Here is a 15,122-nt window from a genome sequence, read left to right on the forward strand (position 1 = left end):
TGATAGACGACTGTGATGGACGAACGTGTCTCCGGATCCAGACCGTTGGAAGGTTCCAGATCCGGGCCACCTGGATGGTGGGGATGTTGCCACGTGTCCGGGAGGCCTTTAATCATTTGTTAATTGGGCCCTGAGCTCCTCTTGTTGGGCCTAAACTAATATGGGTTATCAATAAGTACACTTATTAATAAAATATAAGTTAAAAAGTAGTGATAGAGATATTGTTGGAGATGATAAGAAATTTTGAGTGTTAAATGATTAGGAGGTAATTAAATTATATTATTTTTAGAGAAAGTTCAAGGAGTTTGATGAGAGTCTCTCTGCTCTCGTCTTCTCTTTAATTACTCATACACATCATTATATTCAATTTTTTTACTAACATCATATATCTGTTTTTCAATATAATAACTAATAAGTATATTCATTAATAAAATATAAGTTAATAGATAGGGAATGAGATGTTGTTGGAGATGATAAAACAGTTTAGATCCTAAATGATTAAATGATTACGAGATAATTAAATTATATTATTTTTAGAGAAAGTTCAAGGAGCTTGATCGAGTTGCTCTAAACAAGTGCGGGCAACATACCGCAAATGTGCCATGATCTGGGAGAGTTCGTAAAGTGTGTCAGGTTTGTTGGAACAAATTGAGGGAAGTATCGATCTCATGTCACAGGTTATATGTTCATCTAGTTAATGTGATTTAATCTTTGTGATCGTTATGCATATATTGATTGCTTTTGTATTTGATTATTTCTATCTTCTAATTTTATTGCTTGTATTTTAATCAAATTAACTGGCATGAGCATGACTAAAACATTCCACATTGCAGTCTTGGCTTTCCCCTTTGGATCACATGCAGCTGCTCTCCTCAGCCTAGCCCAAAGGCTCGCGGCGTCTGCACCACCTGGAGTCGTTTTCTCCTTTCTCAGCACGCAGGCCTCCAACGCGAAGATTTTCTCTAAATCAACGCATAGTCTCATTAAGCCATACGACGTGTGGGATGGAGTACTGTCAGAAGAAGTTACTCCCAAATCACCTCAACAGCTGGTTGAGATATTCTTAAAGGCTACCCCCGATAATTTCAATGTGATTATAAGAAAGGCGGAAGCAGGGACAGGGGCGAAAGTTAGTTGCTTTTTAACTGATGCATTCTTGTGGTTTGCGGATGACATGGCAAAGGAAAAGTCTGTTCCTTGGCTGGCATTTTGGGTTGCTGGAGCTTCCTCTCTTTCTGCTCATGTCTACACTGATCTCATTCGTGCTCACTCCTCTGTTGCAAATAAAGAGGAAAATGTTAAGATAGTTCCAGGATTATCAGCTATTCGTGTAGCTGATTTACCTGAAGGAGTGGTATGTGGTGACTTAGAATCTCCGATTTCAAAAATGCTTCAGGATATGGTAATCAAGCTTGCTGGGGCTACTGCTGTTGCGATTAATTCATTTGAAGAACTCGAGCCTGTTGCTACAAATGATTTAAAGCCAATTTTGAGAAATGTACTTAACATAGGCCCATCAACAATAACTGTGCCTCTATTATTATCAAAATCAGACGATGCAAGCGGATGCCTTAAGTGGCTGGACAATCATGAAACTGGATCAGTGGTATATATAGGATTTGGGAATGTATTAGTCCCACCGCCAAATGAAATAGTAGCACTAGCAGAAGCATTAGATTCTTCCAAAATCCCATTTATTTGGTCACTTCCGGACACAATGAGGAGCCTGCTACCGAATGGATTTTCTGAGAAGACAAAAGGACAGGGAAAGATAGTAGCATGGGCTCCTCAGCTGCAAGTTCTAAGACATCCATCTGTTGGAGTTTATGTAACGCATTGTGGGTTTAATTCACTAATGGAGAGCATATTATGCGGCGTGGCCTTGATAGTTAGGCCTCTGTTGGGAGATAATATGATGAATTGTAGGTTGGTGGAGGAAGTATGGAAGATTGGTATTAGAGTGAAGGATGACAAGTTCACTAAATGCGGAACAATGAAGGCCTTGGACACCATAGTGTTTAGCGATAAGGGAAAAGAAATGAGAGACAATGTGGGTATACTAAGAAGCCTTTTGCTTGAAAGTACAGGACCAAATGGAAGTTCAACTCAAAATTTCAAAACTTTCAGTGATCAACTGTTCACCACTCGATTAACTATAAATCCCTAATTAGTATTAGTATGTGATGATACTCTGTCAAGAATAATTTGATTCCATCAAGCTTTGTAACTTGGTTTACATAATTAGCTTCCTACCTCGTGAACTAATTAAATTCTTGTCTGAGCTAGGATTTAGGATTTATCTTTGCAATGGTCCGTGTTCCAATTACCAATAGATACGGATTGACCGAGTCTTGAACTCTTGACATTTGGTTAACAAATTGAAAAGGCATATATTTGTGTGTCTTAAGCTCTTGACATTTGGTTAACAAATGGAAAATGCATATATTTGTACACTATTTAAGGAGAACTAGCACTAATGATAGCTTAAAATTACTATTTTTCTTAAAAACCAGTCGAAGTTGCATTGATTACCTTGAATCAGAAAACCCGGGAGCATTCGCATACAACTCCATAATACCTATGTACATAGAATGGGCCGCTCTCGCTAACAAATGAGCCACACTATTCACATATCTACGAGCAAAAACTACTGGCACATCATCAAAGTACTTAAACAAATCGATACAATCGGTTACAATGGTATCAAGATAAGATCTTCCTCGCATAGTATCTTGAACTTTTCAAGGATATGCAGATTTTCGGTGTACCTGCCAGCCCTGCCCATCTTACAGTATGCTACTACTTATCATTATGACATCACTCTTTGGATGCGCTAAATCCGCCATGATCATTGATTTCGCATGATTGTTAGGTGCCGCTGATTGAGGTGCTATCATTTTATTTTATCAGGTGTGCATGACATCCGTGCATATCATACAGTTCTCAGCTAATCAACAAAACCACTTTTTTCCTCTAAATCTATCTGTGCAAGTTAGAATACTCATTAATTGTATTTGACAATATTTGTGCGGCTCCTCCTCAATCATATGGATATACACTAATCACGAAGATTAACCGGTCGCACTAATCGTAGGGAGAAGCCCAACAAGATCTTATACTCTACGATTAATATGACAGATATAACCAATATCAATAACAACGACAACAAATATTAATTTAAATAGTTGTAAACGATTGATAACGACAAATAAAATCAATACCAATATCAATAATAACAACAACAAATATTTAAATTAAATAAATGGGAGTGGGAGGACTCGAACCCGAGTCTCTCCCTAAACCGAACTCGAATCCCTCCCTAAACCAAATTATATAATGTTAAGTAACCAGTCGCACAAAAATTTTTAAGGTTGTAGAGAAAAGTCTCAACAAGATCTTATACTTTTTAACGATAGCAATTCAGAACTAATGCATATAAATTAATGGTAGTTTAAGTTTAGGTTGTTGAAACCTTTGTCAAAAAAGAAAATTGTGGTAATCATTATCGAACATGGGTGCCACCCCATAGTTGACAATTAATCACATTCCTTACAAATCTAACCACTTCATTCATCTTGTTATAAATATTGCATTACCATTTACCAATGCAACCATGAAGTGTAAGAAACTAAGAATGAGTAGTACTATACCATAAAAAACAATGAGTCTCCTAAGTACAATCCTCAACCTACTTGTTCTCCTCATTTTTTCAGCAACTTCCTCCAATGCCAAGGACTTAAACACCGCGATAAACCAATTTCTGGCACCACAAAATGCAGCAAGAGCTGCATTGCGAATGCGTCCGCTAGTATGGGATCCAAAACTTGCACGGTACGCGCAATGGTACGCGAACCAGAGGCGTTGGGACTGTGCATTGAAGCATTCCAACGGGGCTTATGGAGAGAACATATTCTGGGGAAGCGGAAACAGGTGGAGCCCTGTCCAGGCTGCAGCTGCATGGGTAGAGGAAAGAAGGTGGTATAATTACTGGTCTAATTCGTGCGGCGGAGGGGAGGAATGTGGGCATTATACGCAGATTGTGTGGAGGCAAACGAGAAGAGTTGGTTGTGCTAGAGTTAATTGTTTTGGTGGTAGAGGTGTGTTTATGACCTGCAATTATGATCCTCCTGGCAACTATATTGGGGAGAAGCCTTACTGATTTTTCTACACTATCATCACTAATTTCAAGTTTTGTATTTCTTTAAATTTTGTTTATTTTGGCATGAAGTAATTCAGGGGATTATAAGTAGATTGCTATATATCAATCTCATGCACTGTTCTAAAAATCCCCGATTATTCCCCTACAAAGTATCTGACCAATTCGATATTTGAAATCTAATTTATTTTTACGAATTTTTCTTTATTGTAGTATATATAATTATTTATTGAAATTAAAATATTTTATTAATTTAAAAATGAATAATTATATAAATTATGATATAATAAATATATATTTGTTAATAAATAACTAATATAATTATAATAATATATTAAATATAATTTAATATTATAATACATCCGATTTTTATTCCGATTAACCCTTCCGATTAATCCCCGATTTTTAATTAATCCTAAATCGGTAGCTCGACCGATCTTCCCCGATTTCCGATTTTTACAACGCTGATTTTACGAGAGAAATGATCTTTTTCATCATAATTTTGATGTTAAAATGTTCAAAATATTATTGTTTGAAAAATTAGCCGAGCAACTACTATTTGAGCTGACAGATACAATATCGGTCTTCTTTCATTGGGCCAGCAAGCTAATGGGCTTAAGGGACAGTATTTGACATCAAGCTGCATTAATCCAAGCCAAGCTACTCGGAGCTGGATCTCGTTTTGAACTCAACTCGAATTCCTAGTCGAACTCGAACACAATTCCGAACTTGTTTATTTAAACGAGTCAAGTTGAGTATGACCGAATTTGATTAAAACCCGACATGAAAATTAAAAACTAACCTCTACTTAAACTTGTTTAAAATTCATATATAAATAATTTTATAATTTAATTTTATAATTTATAAATTAAATTTTAATTAAATTTAATTTTTTATGTGTTGACCTGGTGATAGGGATAAATAAATCCTGATTGTGTAATTAAATATTACAGTAATTATACATGATTTGGGCTGCTAGGCCCAATAACAAGATGTATGACATTCAGACCAAAAAGGTTAACACATTGATCAGGCATGATGGACCAGATCAGACCTGATGGAACAAAGAAGACCCAAAAACCCTGAATATTAATTAATTTCGTAATTAATTAATAAGGGAAAAATTAGCTATTGAAAAGAGTCCCAATGAGGACATAAATCCTTGCAGATTAGCCTCTAAGGGACCTAGAAGGATAAGGAATCAGTTTCCTACTATTTAGGACTCCAAAGTCCATTCTAATTCAGATACTTGATCATCAAGTCTCCTATACCAAGTCCAATTCAAAGACTACCAACATCTATATAAGGGGTCTCACCCCACAAATCAGAACTACGTTTTTTGGCTCGATTCTCTAATTCACAGAGATACGTAGGCATCTCGTAAATGCAGAATTAAGCTACGAAACACGAGAGCAGCCATTAAAGGCCTTGAGCTCCCGAACCTTAGCAATAAATACTGCGAATAGTAACCTTAGTTTTTTATCCATAACATTTGGCGTCGTCTGTGGGAAAGCACAACAACAACCATGGCGAAAACACAGAGAACGGTTAGAGCCCTTGAAGGAGGAACACCAACGGGGACAACCCAAGTGATTTCGTCAACTGTGGAGGTACCTTCTCATTCAACCTATGCAACCACGCAAGGAGAAGCCCAGATAGGGGCAACTGAACCTCAGCCACAAGGGACGATTCCCTCGGTTACTCAAGGTACGAATCCCCAAGTTCAACAACTACATGCACCTGTGAATTCTCGACCCATCGCGTACGAATATTCAACTGTTGTGACTACTAACCCCCTTATGGGATGCCCCTTTACCCCGAGGTTGGAGGAAGTGGACATGCTGGACGGAGTGAAGCACGAGGGCGATCTCCCCCTACATACGAGGTTTGGCTCATATCCCTGAGGATCAGAAATTTTCTGGTCCTTACACTGAGAGAGACTCTGAATCTTCGGATGATGAAGTAGCCCCAAGAAGGAGACGTGCTGGAAAAGAGCCGATGGCTGATGGTAGCCAACGTACTAAGAGCACCCAAGCGACGAATCCCCAAGAAGTGCAGGAAAGGATCAGGGCTCACGAGGCTGAGATTCAAAGGTTGAGGCGCGACTTGGAGGCGCACCAGTCCACCAGACCCCCATTACCTCCTAGGGGGAGAAATCATCCTCCTGTCATAGACCCGGATGGTCCGGTACAGAGAAGGGCTGTTGTCCCAAGGGCTGATCCAAGCAATCTTCTTCCTCTTGGAGATCCTGATGATCCTACTCCGCCCTTCACTGAAGAAATAATGAATGCCCATATCTCAAGGAAGTTCAAGATGCCAACTATCAAAGCTTATGATGGCACGGGAGATCCCTCTAATCATGTTATGACATTCTCTAATGCACTGCTGTTGTAGCCCGTGAATGATGCTATTAAGTGTTGGGCCTTTCCTCAAACCCTGTCGGGTATGGCTCAAAGGTGGTATAGTCGTTTGCCCCCAAACTCTATTGGGTCATTCAGAAAATTAAGTAAGGCTTTCATTAAACAGTTTATTAGTGGGAGAGTGCATGAGAAAAGTTCAGCATCCCTCGTGAGCATTGTACATGGAGCAAAGGAATCCTTGAGAGAATACCTGAATTGTTTCACAAAGGAGGCTTTGAAAGTCCCGGACCTTGATGACAAGGTAGCCATGATAGCACTACAGCAGGGAACTAGGGATGAATTCTTCAAGATGTCTTTGGCGAAACGCCCTCTTGAAAGCATGTTGCAGCTCCAAGATAGAGCCGGGAAGTACATTAAGGTGGAAGAGAGCATGAGGAAGACCGTAGTGAGAAATGAGCCCAGTGGAGGCAAGAAGCGAAAAACTGACCTGAAATATATCGCTAAGGACAAGTATCCTAGAACCGAGCCAAACCCTGATTCAACCCCCAAGAAGGGAGGACCTGGGAAAAAGTTCACTGAATACGCTAAGCTGAATGCTCCTAGAAGCTAGATCTTGATGGAAATCGAGAAAGATCGAGATATTCGTTGGCCTAAGCCCTTGAAGGCTGATCCTGCCAAGCTAGATAAGAGCAAGTATTGCAGATTTCACAAAGATGTCGTTCATGACACCGATGAGTGTAGACAACTGAAAGATGAAATTGAGTTCCTCATTCGAAAAGGAAGATTGAATAAATACACTGGAGATGGAGGGGATAGGAATAATAATGGAAGAAAGAACTAGGAGGGACCACGACGATCAGGGGCGGAATCCCCAGCCTAGGGGACCGGTGATAAATACAATCTTCGGAGGACCACGACCCCGAGGGCCTATGATAAACACAATTTTTGGAGGACCAACCGTTGTTGGGTTATCCAAGAACTCCAGGAAAGTGTATGCCCGAGAAGTTATGCATATTGTTGGGGAAGCCCCGAAGAGGGCCAGGACAGGAGTAACAATGTCTTTTGATGATTCTGATCTGGAGGGTGTGAAATTTCCCCATGACGGCCCGTTGGTTATAACCCCGATTATAGGGAACAGCCCAGTGAGAAGGGTCATTGTGGATAATGGTGCTTCAGTGGATATCTTGCTCCATGACACCTTTTTGAGGATGGGATATAATGACTCCCAATTGACCCCAACCGACATGCCAATATATGGGTTTGCGGGAGTGGAGTGCCCCGTAGAGGGGATAATCAAGTTGCCAACAACCATAGGGCAGGAACCAAGGCAAGCAACTCAGATTTTGGACTTTGTGGTGGTGAAGGCTAGTTCGACTTACAACGCTATCATGGGAAGAATAGGGATACACGCCTTCAAGGCAGCCCCTTCTTCCTACCATTCAGTTATGAAGTTTCCAACCAAGGATGGGATCGGAGAAGAGAGAGGAGACCAAAAAATGGCTAGAAGCTGTTATGTGGCCTCTTTAAGGGCAGATGGAGTTGGGGGACAGGTTCTTCCTATTGAAGATCTGGATATCCGAGAGAATGATGAGAAAAGAGAAAACCCAACAGAAGACTTGGTTTCAATTCCTTTAGCCCCCGAAGATCCCGAGATGGTAACTTTTATTGGAGCAACGCTCGAAGAGCCCCTTAGAGGGAAGTTGGTACAATTTTTGCAAGAAAATAGTGACGTTTTTGTATGGTCAGCAGCTGATATACCAGGCATAAACCCGGAACTGATTACTCACAAGCTGAATGTGGACCCAAATCGGAAGACAGTGAAATAAAAGAAAAGAAGTTTTGCTCCAGAAAGGCAAGAAGCTATAAAAAAGGAAGTGGAGAAGCTCTTAGAAGCTGATTTCATTGAGGAGATTCAATTTCCAGAATGGTTAGCAAACCCTGTAATGGTGAAGAAGGCCAATGGAAAATGGAGGATGTGTGTGAACTTCACTGATCTCAATGATGCCTGTCCTAAGGACTGTTTCCCGTTACCAAGGATCGATACTTTGATAGATGCCACTGCTGGGCACGAAATGCTGAGTTTCATGGATGGATTTAATGGATACAATCAGATTAAGATGCACAAGGATGACATTTCAAAGGTATCATTCATCACTGACTTTGGTGTTTATTGTTATCTTGTTATGGCATTTGGTCTGAAGAATGCAGGAGCCACTTATCAAAGGTTGATAAATAAAATTTTTAAAGATCTTATTGGCAAGACGATGGAAGTCTATGTTGATGACATGTTAGTCAAGAGTCTAGTAAAGACTGATCATATAACCCATTTGAGAGAAGTTTTTGAGGTCCTGAGGTACCACAAGATGATGTTAAATCCTACAAAGTGTGCTTTCAGAGTAGGATTGGGAATATTTTTGGGATTGATGGTCTCCAAGAGAGGGATCGAGGCCAACCCTGATAAAATAAAGGCAATCCTGGATATGGAACCACCAAAAAATGTCAAGGATGTTCAGAAGCTCACAGGAAGGGTTGCTGCGCTGAGACGATTCATCTCCAAGTCAGGAGACAAGTGCTTATCATTCTTCAAGTCACTAAAAAACATTAAGAACTTTGTATGGAGTGAGGAAAACCAGAAAGCTTTCGAGGAGTTAAAGAAATTTATGGCCCAGGCCCCGTTGTTGGCCAAGCCAGCTTTGAATGAAGTTTTATTCTTGTACTTAGTTATTTCAGAGAGTGCCTTAGGCGCTGTATTGGTTAAGGAGGAACTGAAAATCCAGAAACCCGTATACTATGTCAGCAAAATTCTGCATGGTGTTGAGTTGAATTATTCAACTATTAAGAAATTTTCTCTAACCTTGGTAATGGCTTCAAGAAAACCACGTCCTTACTTTCAGGCTCATCAAATTGAGGTACTAACAAATCAGCCCCTGAGAAATATCATTCGTAGTCCTAAGGCTAGTGGGAGGTTGATCAAATGGGCAATAGAGCTGGGAGAGTTCGACATCAAGTATAAGCCACGGACGACAATAAAAGCCCAGACATTAGCTGATTTCGTGGTGGAATGTACCATACCCAACCAAGAAGTCGGGGGGCAGGAAGATAACATACCTCAAGACAAGGAAGATAAGGGGGATAAAGAGAAGGTTAATAAGGAAAAAGAATATTGGGTTTTCTATTTTGATGGAGCATCAAAAATGAATTCAAGTGGAGCAGGTTTGGTTTTACAAAGCCCTGATGGGTTCTTAATTGAGTATGCCATGAAGTTAGACTTCCCAACCACAAACAATGAGGCAGAATATGAAGCTCTGATAGCTGGTCTTGACTTAGCAGGGACACTTAGAGTCAAGAACTTAAAAGTCTGTGGAGACTCAAAGTTGGTCATATCCCAGGTGAAGGGAGAGTTTGAGACAAGGGATGATACGATGGCTAAGTATGTCCGCCTAGTAAGGGCCGTGATGACCCAATTTGATGAATGCCATGTTGAGCACATTCCAAGGGAGGAAAATGCTAAGGTAGATGCATTGTCAAAGTTTGCTTCATCTGAGATGGAAGAAAGTTCTGGAAGTGTATACTATCGCGTTTTGAAAACACGGAGCATTGATGTTAAGCTTGTGGCTCCTATAGGTCTGGGGACATCATGGATTGATCCCATTAAAGCTCACATTCAAACCGGTTGGTTACCAAACGATGCTACTGAAGCACGAAAATTGGTTGTTCGAGCACTAAGATACTCTTTGATAGATGGAATTCTGTATAAAAGATCTTTCGTGGTTCCCTACTTAAGATGTCTCAGGCCCGATGAGGCTCGCTTGGCTCTTGAAGAAGTACATGAAGGCATATGTGGGCAACACTTGGGGGGCAGGGCCTTAGCTCATAAGATAACCCGTTTAGGCTTCTACTGGCCAGAAATGATGGCTGATGCCAAAGAATATGTGAAGATGTGTGACCGCTGTCAGAAGCATGCACCAGTCGTTAGACAACCCCCCGAGATGCTGACCTCCATCAACTCGCCCATCCCATTTGCTATGTGGCGAAGGGATATATTGGGGCCTTTTCCCATGGCCACGACACAAAGGAAGTTTCTGATTGTAGCCATTAATTATTTCACCAAGTGGATTGAAGCTAAACCCTTGTCCAAGATCATAACTAAGCAGGTTGCACAATTCCTGTGGGAAAGTATTATGTGCCGGTATGGAATTCCCCGCATCCTAGTCACTGACAATGGAACACAGTTCAACAATGAGGAATTCAAGAGGTATTGTGAGGAAAATGAAATTGAGTTATGATTCACATCTGTGGCTCACCCGCAAGCCAATGGGAAAGCGGAAGTGGCAAATCGAATAATCCTGGATGGACAAAAGAAGAGGATCGAGAAGTCAAGGAATAACTGGATGGATGAAATACTCCCCATACTATGGGCCTATAGGACTACCTGTAGAGTCACGACTGGAGCAACTCCCTTCATGTTAGCATATGGTGCAGAAGCAGTTGTTCCTGTAGAGATATCACATTCCTCCCCCAGGATTCAAGCTTTCAATGCTGAGGAAAATGAAGAAGGGCAAAGGTTAGCCCTGGATCTAATTGATGAAGTACGAGATGAGGCACATGCGAAGATAGTGGAATATCAAAAAAAAGTTTCGTTATACTACTACCTAAGGGTTAAAGAAAGGTTCTTCAAACAAGGTGACTTAGTCTTGAGGAAAGTGGAAGCTTCTGGTATAGGACATAAAGGGAAACTTGCCCCAAATTGGGAAGGGCCATACAAAGTCAAGAGCGTTCAGGGTAGAGGAACCTACAAGCTGGAGACTATGGATGGTTTTGAAGTCCCGAGAACTTGGCATGCGCAAAACCTGAAGGTTTACTATGTGTAAAACAGTTGAAGAACGATTCTCACTTGTCAGAATGACAAGTAGGTTTAAAAGCACCTTGAAGCTTTGCTTGCTTAGGATTTTTCTATATAGAAGCTATGTTTAGATTTTATCAGGGTTGAACCCATTTCATGTAAGGTATCAAGAATACCAAGTTATAATATAAAGCCTTCGACTTAATCTTAGCCTATTAGATTGATGCATTGTGAAAGATAAAACTGAGTTATAAACTTGAGTTTGAAAAATCGAAAGAAAAATACGATGATACTTGGGCAAAATACGACTGAAAACAATAAAAGTCAATTACAAAGTTCAATATTGTCTAAGAAAGAAGAAATACATAAAAACTTAGGCCTTGGAAGGCTGGGATTCTTCGAAACCACTATCTGAAGTCTCCTCGGATGTCTCTTCAGTCGGTCCCTCGGAAGTCTCCGCAGAGGTTCCCTCAGAACTATCTTCGGACGCTTTGGATGCTGCAGGAGACGCTGGTTTAGGAGACGCTGTCTTTGGAGGCTATTCTACCCTGGCCTTCTTTATAACGGGCTCAGGCTCCTCCTCAGAAGAAGATTCCTCCTCTTCAGAGCTGGACTCGAGCTCCTTCCTCTTTTAGCCTTGGCCTTGACTCCCCGATGGGCCGTCCTTGATCAAATCAGCGAGCTTATCTGTAACGCCCCCAAGTGCTGGAACTCGCACAGGGCAAGGGAAGGAGGACTGTTCAAGGACTTCTGGAAACTCGTCCTGAATGGCCTCCACAGCGGCGTCCCAGCCTTCCTTATAGCTGACTGGATGAAGGAGGGCATCATGTTCCACCATTAAATCCTTGAACTCCTGAGTGTTCATCCTGCCGTCAAAGGCTTTATACTTTTGAGCCTTGAGGATAACATTTTCAGTCGGGGCCGTTTCCAAGTCAGAAGTAGATGAGGCAAGTTGGGCTTCAAGGGCCTCTATTCTTTGGTTGGCCTCCTACAGCTTCTTGTTCGCATCCTCGAGGCCAACCTTCTAAGCCTTGGCTTGGTAAATCTCCCCTTGAAAATGGGCGTTCGCCTACAAGATACACAGCAAAGGTAAGAAATGGAAAAAATCAAAAAGGCAAAAAAACTACGAATGGCAAAGGAAAAAGACGTACCGTCGCCAAAGCCTGAGCTCCGAAAAGCTCGTTAGCCTCCAAGTCCGGTTGAAGGACAAAGTCTTGATAGTCAACCGGGGAAATGGAATGCATAGACCATTCCTTGGCAAGCGCTGTGTTGCCAACAATCGAATCCTTGCCCCGGATTCCCCAAGCAGGTTGGAAGTAAGACCCTGGTTTTTGCTTGGTACGTAAAACTTGGCTGGGGCCTTATTCGCCTGGTTCCTTTGCCTGGAGTAGGAACTCCGGGAAACGATCCCCAAGGCGCGGGTCTTTAAAGACCTTTCCAGCACGCTTCATCCTGGTCGTTTCCAGGTCTTTAGGCTTTGTAGCCTCCTCAATTTTCTCAGCCACTGCAACAAATAAGATAAGTAAGTTGAGAAGTTAGCAAAGTAGAAGATAGAAGGAACGAAAACAACTAGATAAAGAAGGAAACGTACTCTTCTTAGGGACGGGAGAAAGGCCGCGTTCTACAAGAACGGTCTCCCTAATAAGATCCCAAGAATGGGAAGTCTCGTTATCTTGCGTAAGGAGGTTGAAAGCTCTGTTCTCCTTCTCAGAAAAAATTATATCGTTTGGGATCCCATCTACGGCTAGCCCAAAAGACGAGCGAAATAGGGTGCCCCAATCGCCACCCTCCCAAACGACGAACATAAAATCTTTCTTCCACCCCAAGTTGTTGTCAGGGATGGACTTCCCATTCACTATGTGGGGAACGGTTGGGCGCTGGTTTAAAGAAACCCACCCCGGATTCTTGTCAGGACTGTACTTGAACTGGAAAATCTTTCTAAAAACAGCAACAGAGGTAGAGACATTGTGATTGGCGCATTGCGACAGATAGCACAAAATCAACCTCCAAGAGTTAGGAGAGAGTTGGCAAGGGCCGATGCCCACATCAGCTAGCAAAACAGGGATGAATGGGTGAAATGGGAGTCTAATACCTGCCCTTAAAGTATCCCTGTTGACGCATAGTGCGTCTTTCCTCCACTGACAGGCCCTGTCGGCCGGACCTGCAAGAACTAGCTTGAAAGGATCCTTGATTCTGAAACAACCGCTCAACTTGTCCAGCTCCTTTGGATCCCACAAGGCACTGATATGGTCGTGCGCGTCTAGATGCGCATCTGACGGGTACTCGTCCCCTCGGGTGTTGATCATATCAATCAAGGAAGTGTACCTTGACCGTATGGAGAATTCATTGGACTTTCTGGCCACATTCATCTTGGCCAAACGGGTCATTTTCTTATCAGCCATCTGAAAAAAAGGCACATAAGAAGACAATTTTAAAACGCAAACTATGCAAAAACAAGCACAAGAAGTAAAGGGAGAAGTCTTACTTGAAGTAATGCTCCTAAAGAAGGATTTGGGGCTTAAAATACTCCGACCAACCGTTATTGCTCTGAGATTCTTAACAGAAGAAGAAAGAAGGAGAATTTAGAAATGAGAAAGTGAGGAGCAGTATACTCTACTCACTCCTTTATATAGGAGAAAAAGTGAAGTTGAAGGGACAAAAAGCCCAGCAAGGATAAAGGCCCAAAGAAAAAAGTTCAGAAATGGATCATTCCAGAATATTCCATGGAATTCCAAAGAAATTAAATAAAAATTCCCGAGAATTCTAGAGAATTCTAAAGAAGATGTTTTAATATATTAAGCCCAGATTAGTAAGAGGCCCAATGGGAGGCCCAAATTCAATTAGGGTTTGGAAAAATAAAAAGCCCAAATCCAATTTTTGGAAAAATAAAAAGCCCAAATCCAATTAAGATTTGGAAAATAGAAGGCCCAAATCCAATTAGGATTTGGAAAAATAGAAGGCCCAAATCAAAGCCCTAAAAAATAAGGCCCAATACAAATTGGATAAGAAGGAAGCCCAATAAGAACAGGGTTGAGGTCGTGTTCCAAGTCGTGAATTCTGCTCGAATTCTTTCGAACAGACACCCGAAAATTATGGGAAAAATAGACCAGGATTGAGGTCGAATTTCAGCTCGTGAATTCTGCTCGGGTTCTTTCGAACAGACGTCCGAAAATTACGGGTATAATAGAACTGGATTGAGGTCGAAAGCCAGACCAAGATCAAGGTCGAATTCCTGAATCAAGCACATTATTGGGGTGCAAAAACCTAGAATAAAATCCAGGTCGAAGAATCGACTAGGATCCTGGTCGAAACCCAGGTCATGAATCCTAGTCGAAATCTAACGATCAGGAAGCAAATAAGCACAGAAGTCTCGACTAAGATCTAGGTCGAAGGTTCGACTAGGATCCTGGTCGAACCCAGGTCGTGGATCCTAGTCGAAACCAAACGACCAGGAAGCAAAGAAAGACACTAGTTTTCGACCAAAATCCAGGTCGAGGGTTCGACTAGGATCCTGGTCGAAAGCTAGGTCGTGGATCCTAGTCGAAGTCCTTCGACCACGATTGGAAAGCTGGCCCAAAATTCGACTAGGATCCAGGTCGAAATTTCGACTAGGATCCTGGTCGAAAAAGGGCTGAAAATTTGAGAATATTTGTGAAAAATTGCAGAAAATTTGGAAAAATCTCGGGAAAAAGGGAAAATTCCTGAAAAAATACCATAAAATTCCTAAAAATAGGGAGAAGGTAAGAAAATAGGAAGGGAAGTT

General features: G+C 41.5%; 2 protein-coding genes across 2 annotated transcripts; both read left to right on the forward strand.

The window, feature by feature from the left end:
- The first annotated feature begins 717 nt into the window (after positions 1-717).
- Positions 718-2,436, forward strand: LOC141706408 (flavonol 3-O-glucosyltransferase F3GT2-like). Its single transcript, XM_074509173.1, has one exon. The coding sequence runs from the start codon at positions 803-805 to the stop codon at positions 2,165-2,167; it is 1,365 nt and encodes a 454-aa protein (XP_074365274.1). The 5' UTR covers positions 718-802; the 3' UTR covers positions 2,168-2,436.
- A 1,168-nt stretch (positions 2,437-3,604) lies between these two features.
- LOC141706409 (pathogenesis-related protein PR-1-like) lies at positions 3,605-4,325 on the forward strand. Its single transcript, XM_074509174.1, has one exon. It carries the CDS (start codon positions 3,662-3,664, stop codon positions 4,157-4,159), a length of 498 nt encoding a protein of 165 aa, XP_074365275.1. The 5' UTR covers positions 3,605-3,661; the 3' UTR covers positions 4,160-4,325.
- The last annotated feature ends 10,797 nt before the right edge of the window (positions 4,326-15,122 follow it).

This window comes from Apium graveolens, chromosome 2 (genome assembly GCF_009905375.1).
Source record: "Apium graveolens cultivar Ventura chromosome 2, ASM990537v1, whole genome shotgun sequence".
Taxonomy (NCBI): domain Eukaryota; kingdom Viridiplantae; phylum Streptophyta; class Magnoliopsida; order Apiales; family Apiaceae; genus Apium; species Apium graveolens.

Bases quoted from the DNA above. Each gene is read 5' to 3' on its own strand.
- LOC141706408 (XM_074509173.1), top strand. From the start codon at position 803: ATGAGCATGACTAAAACATTCCACATTGCAGTCTTGGCTTTCCCCTTT.
- LOC141706409 (XM_074509174.1), top strand. From the start codon at position 3,662: ATGAGTCTCCTAAGTACAATCCTCAACCTACTTGTTCTCCTCATTTTT.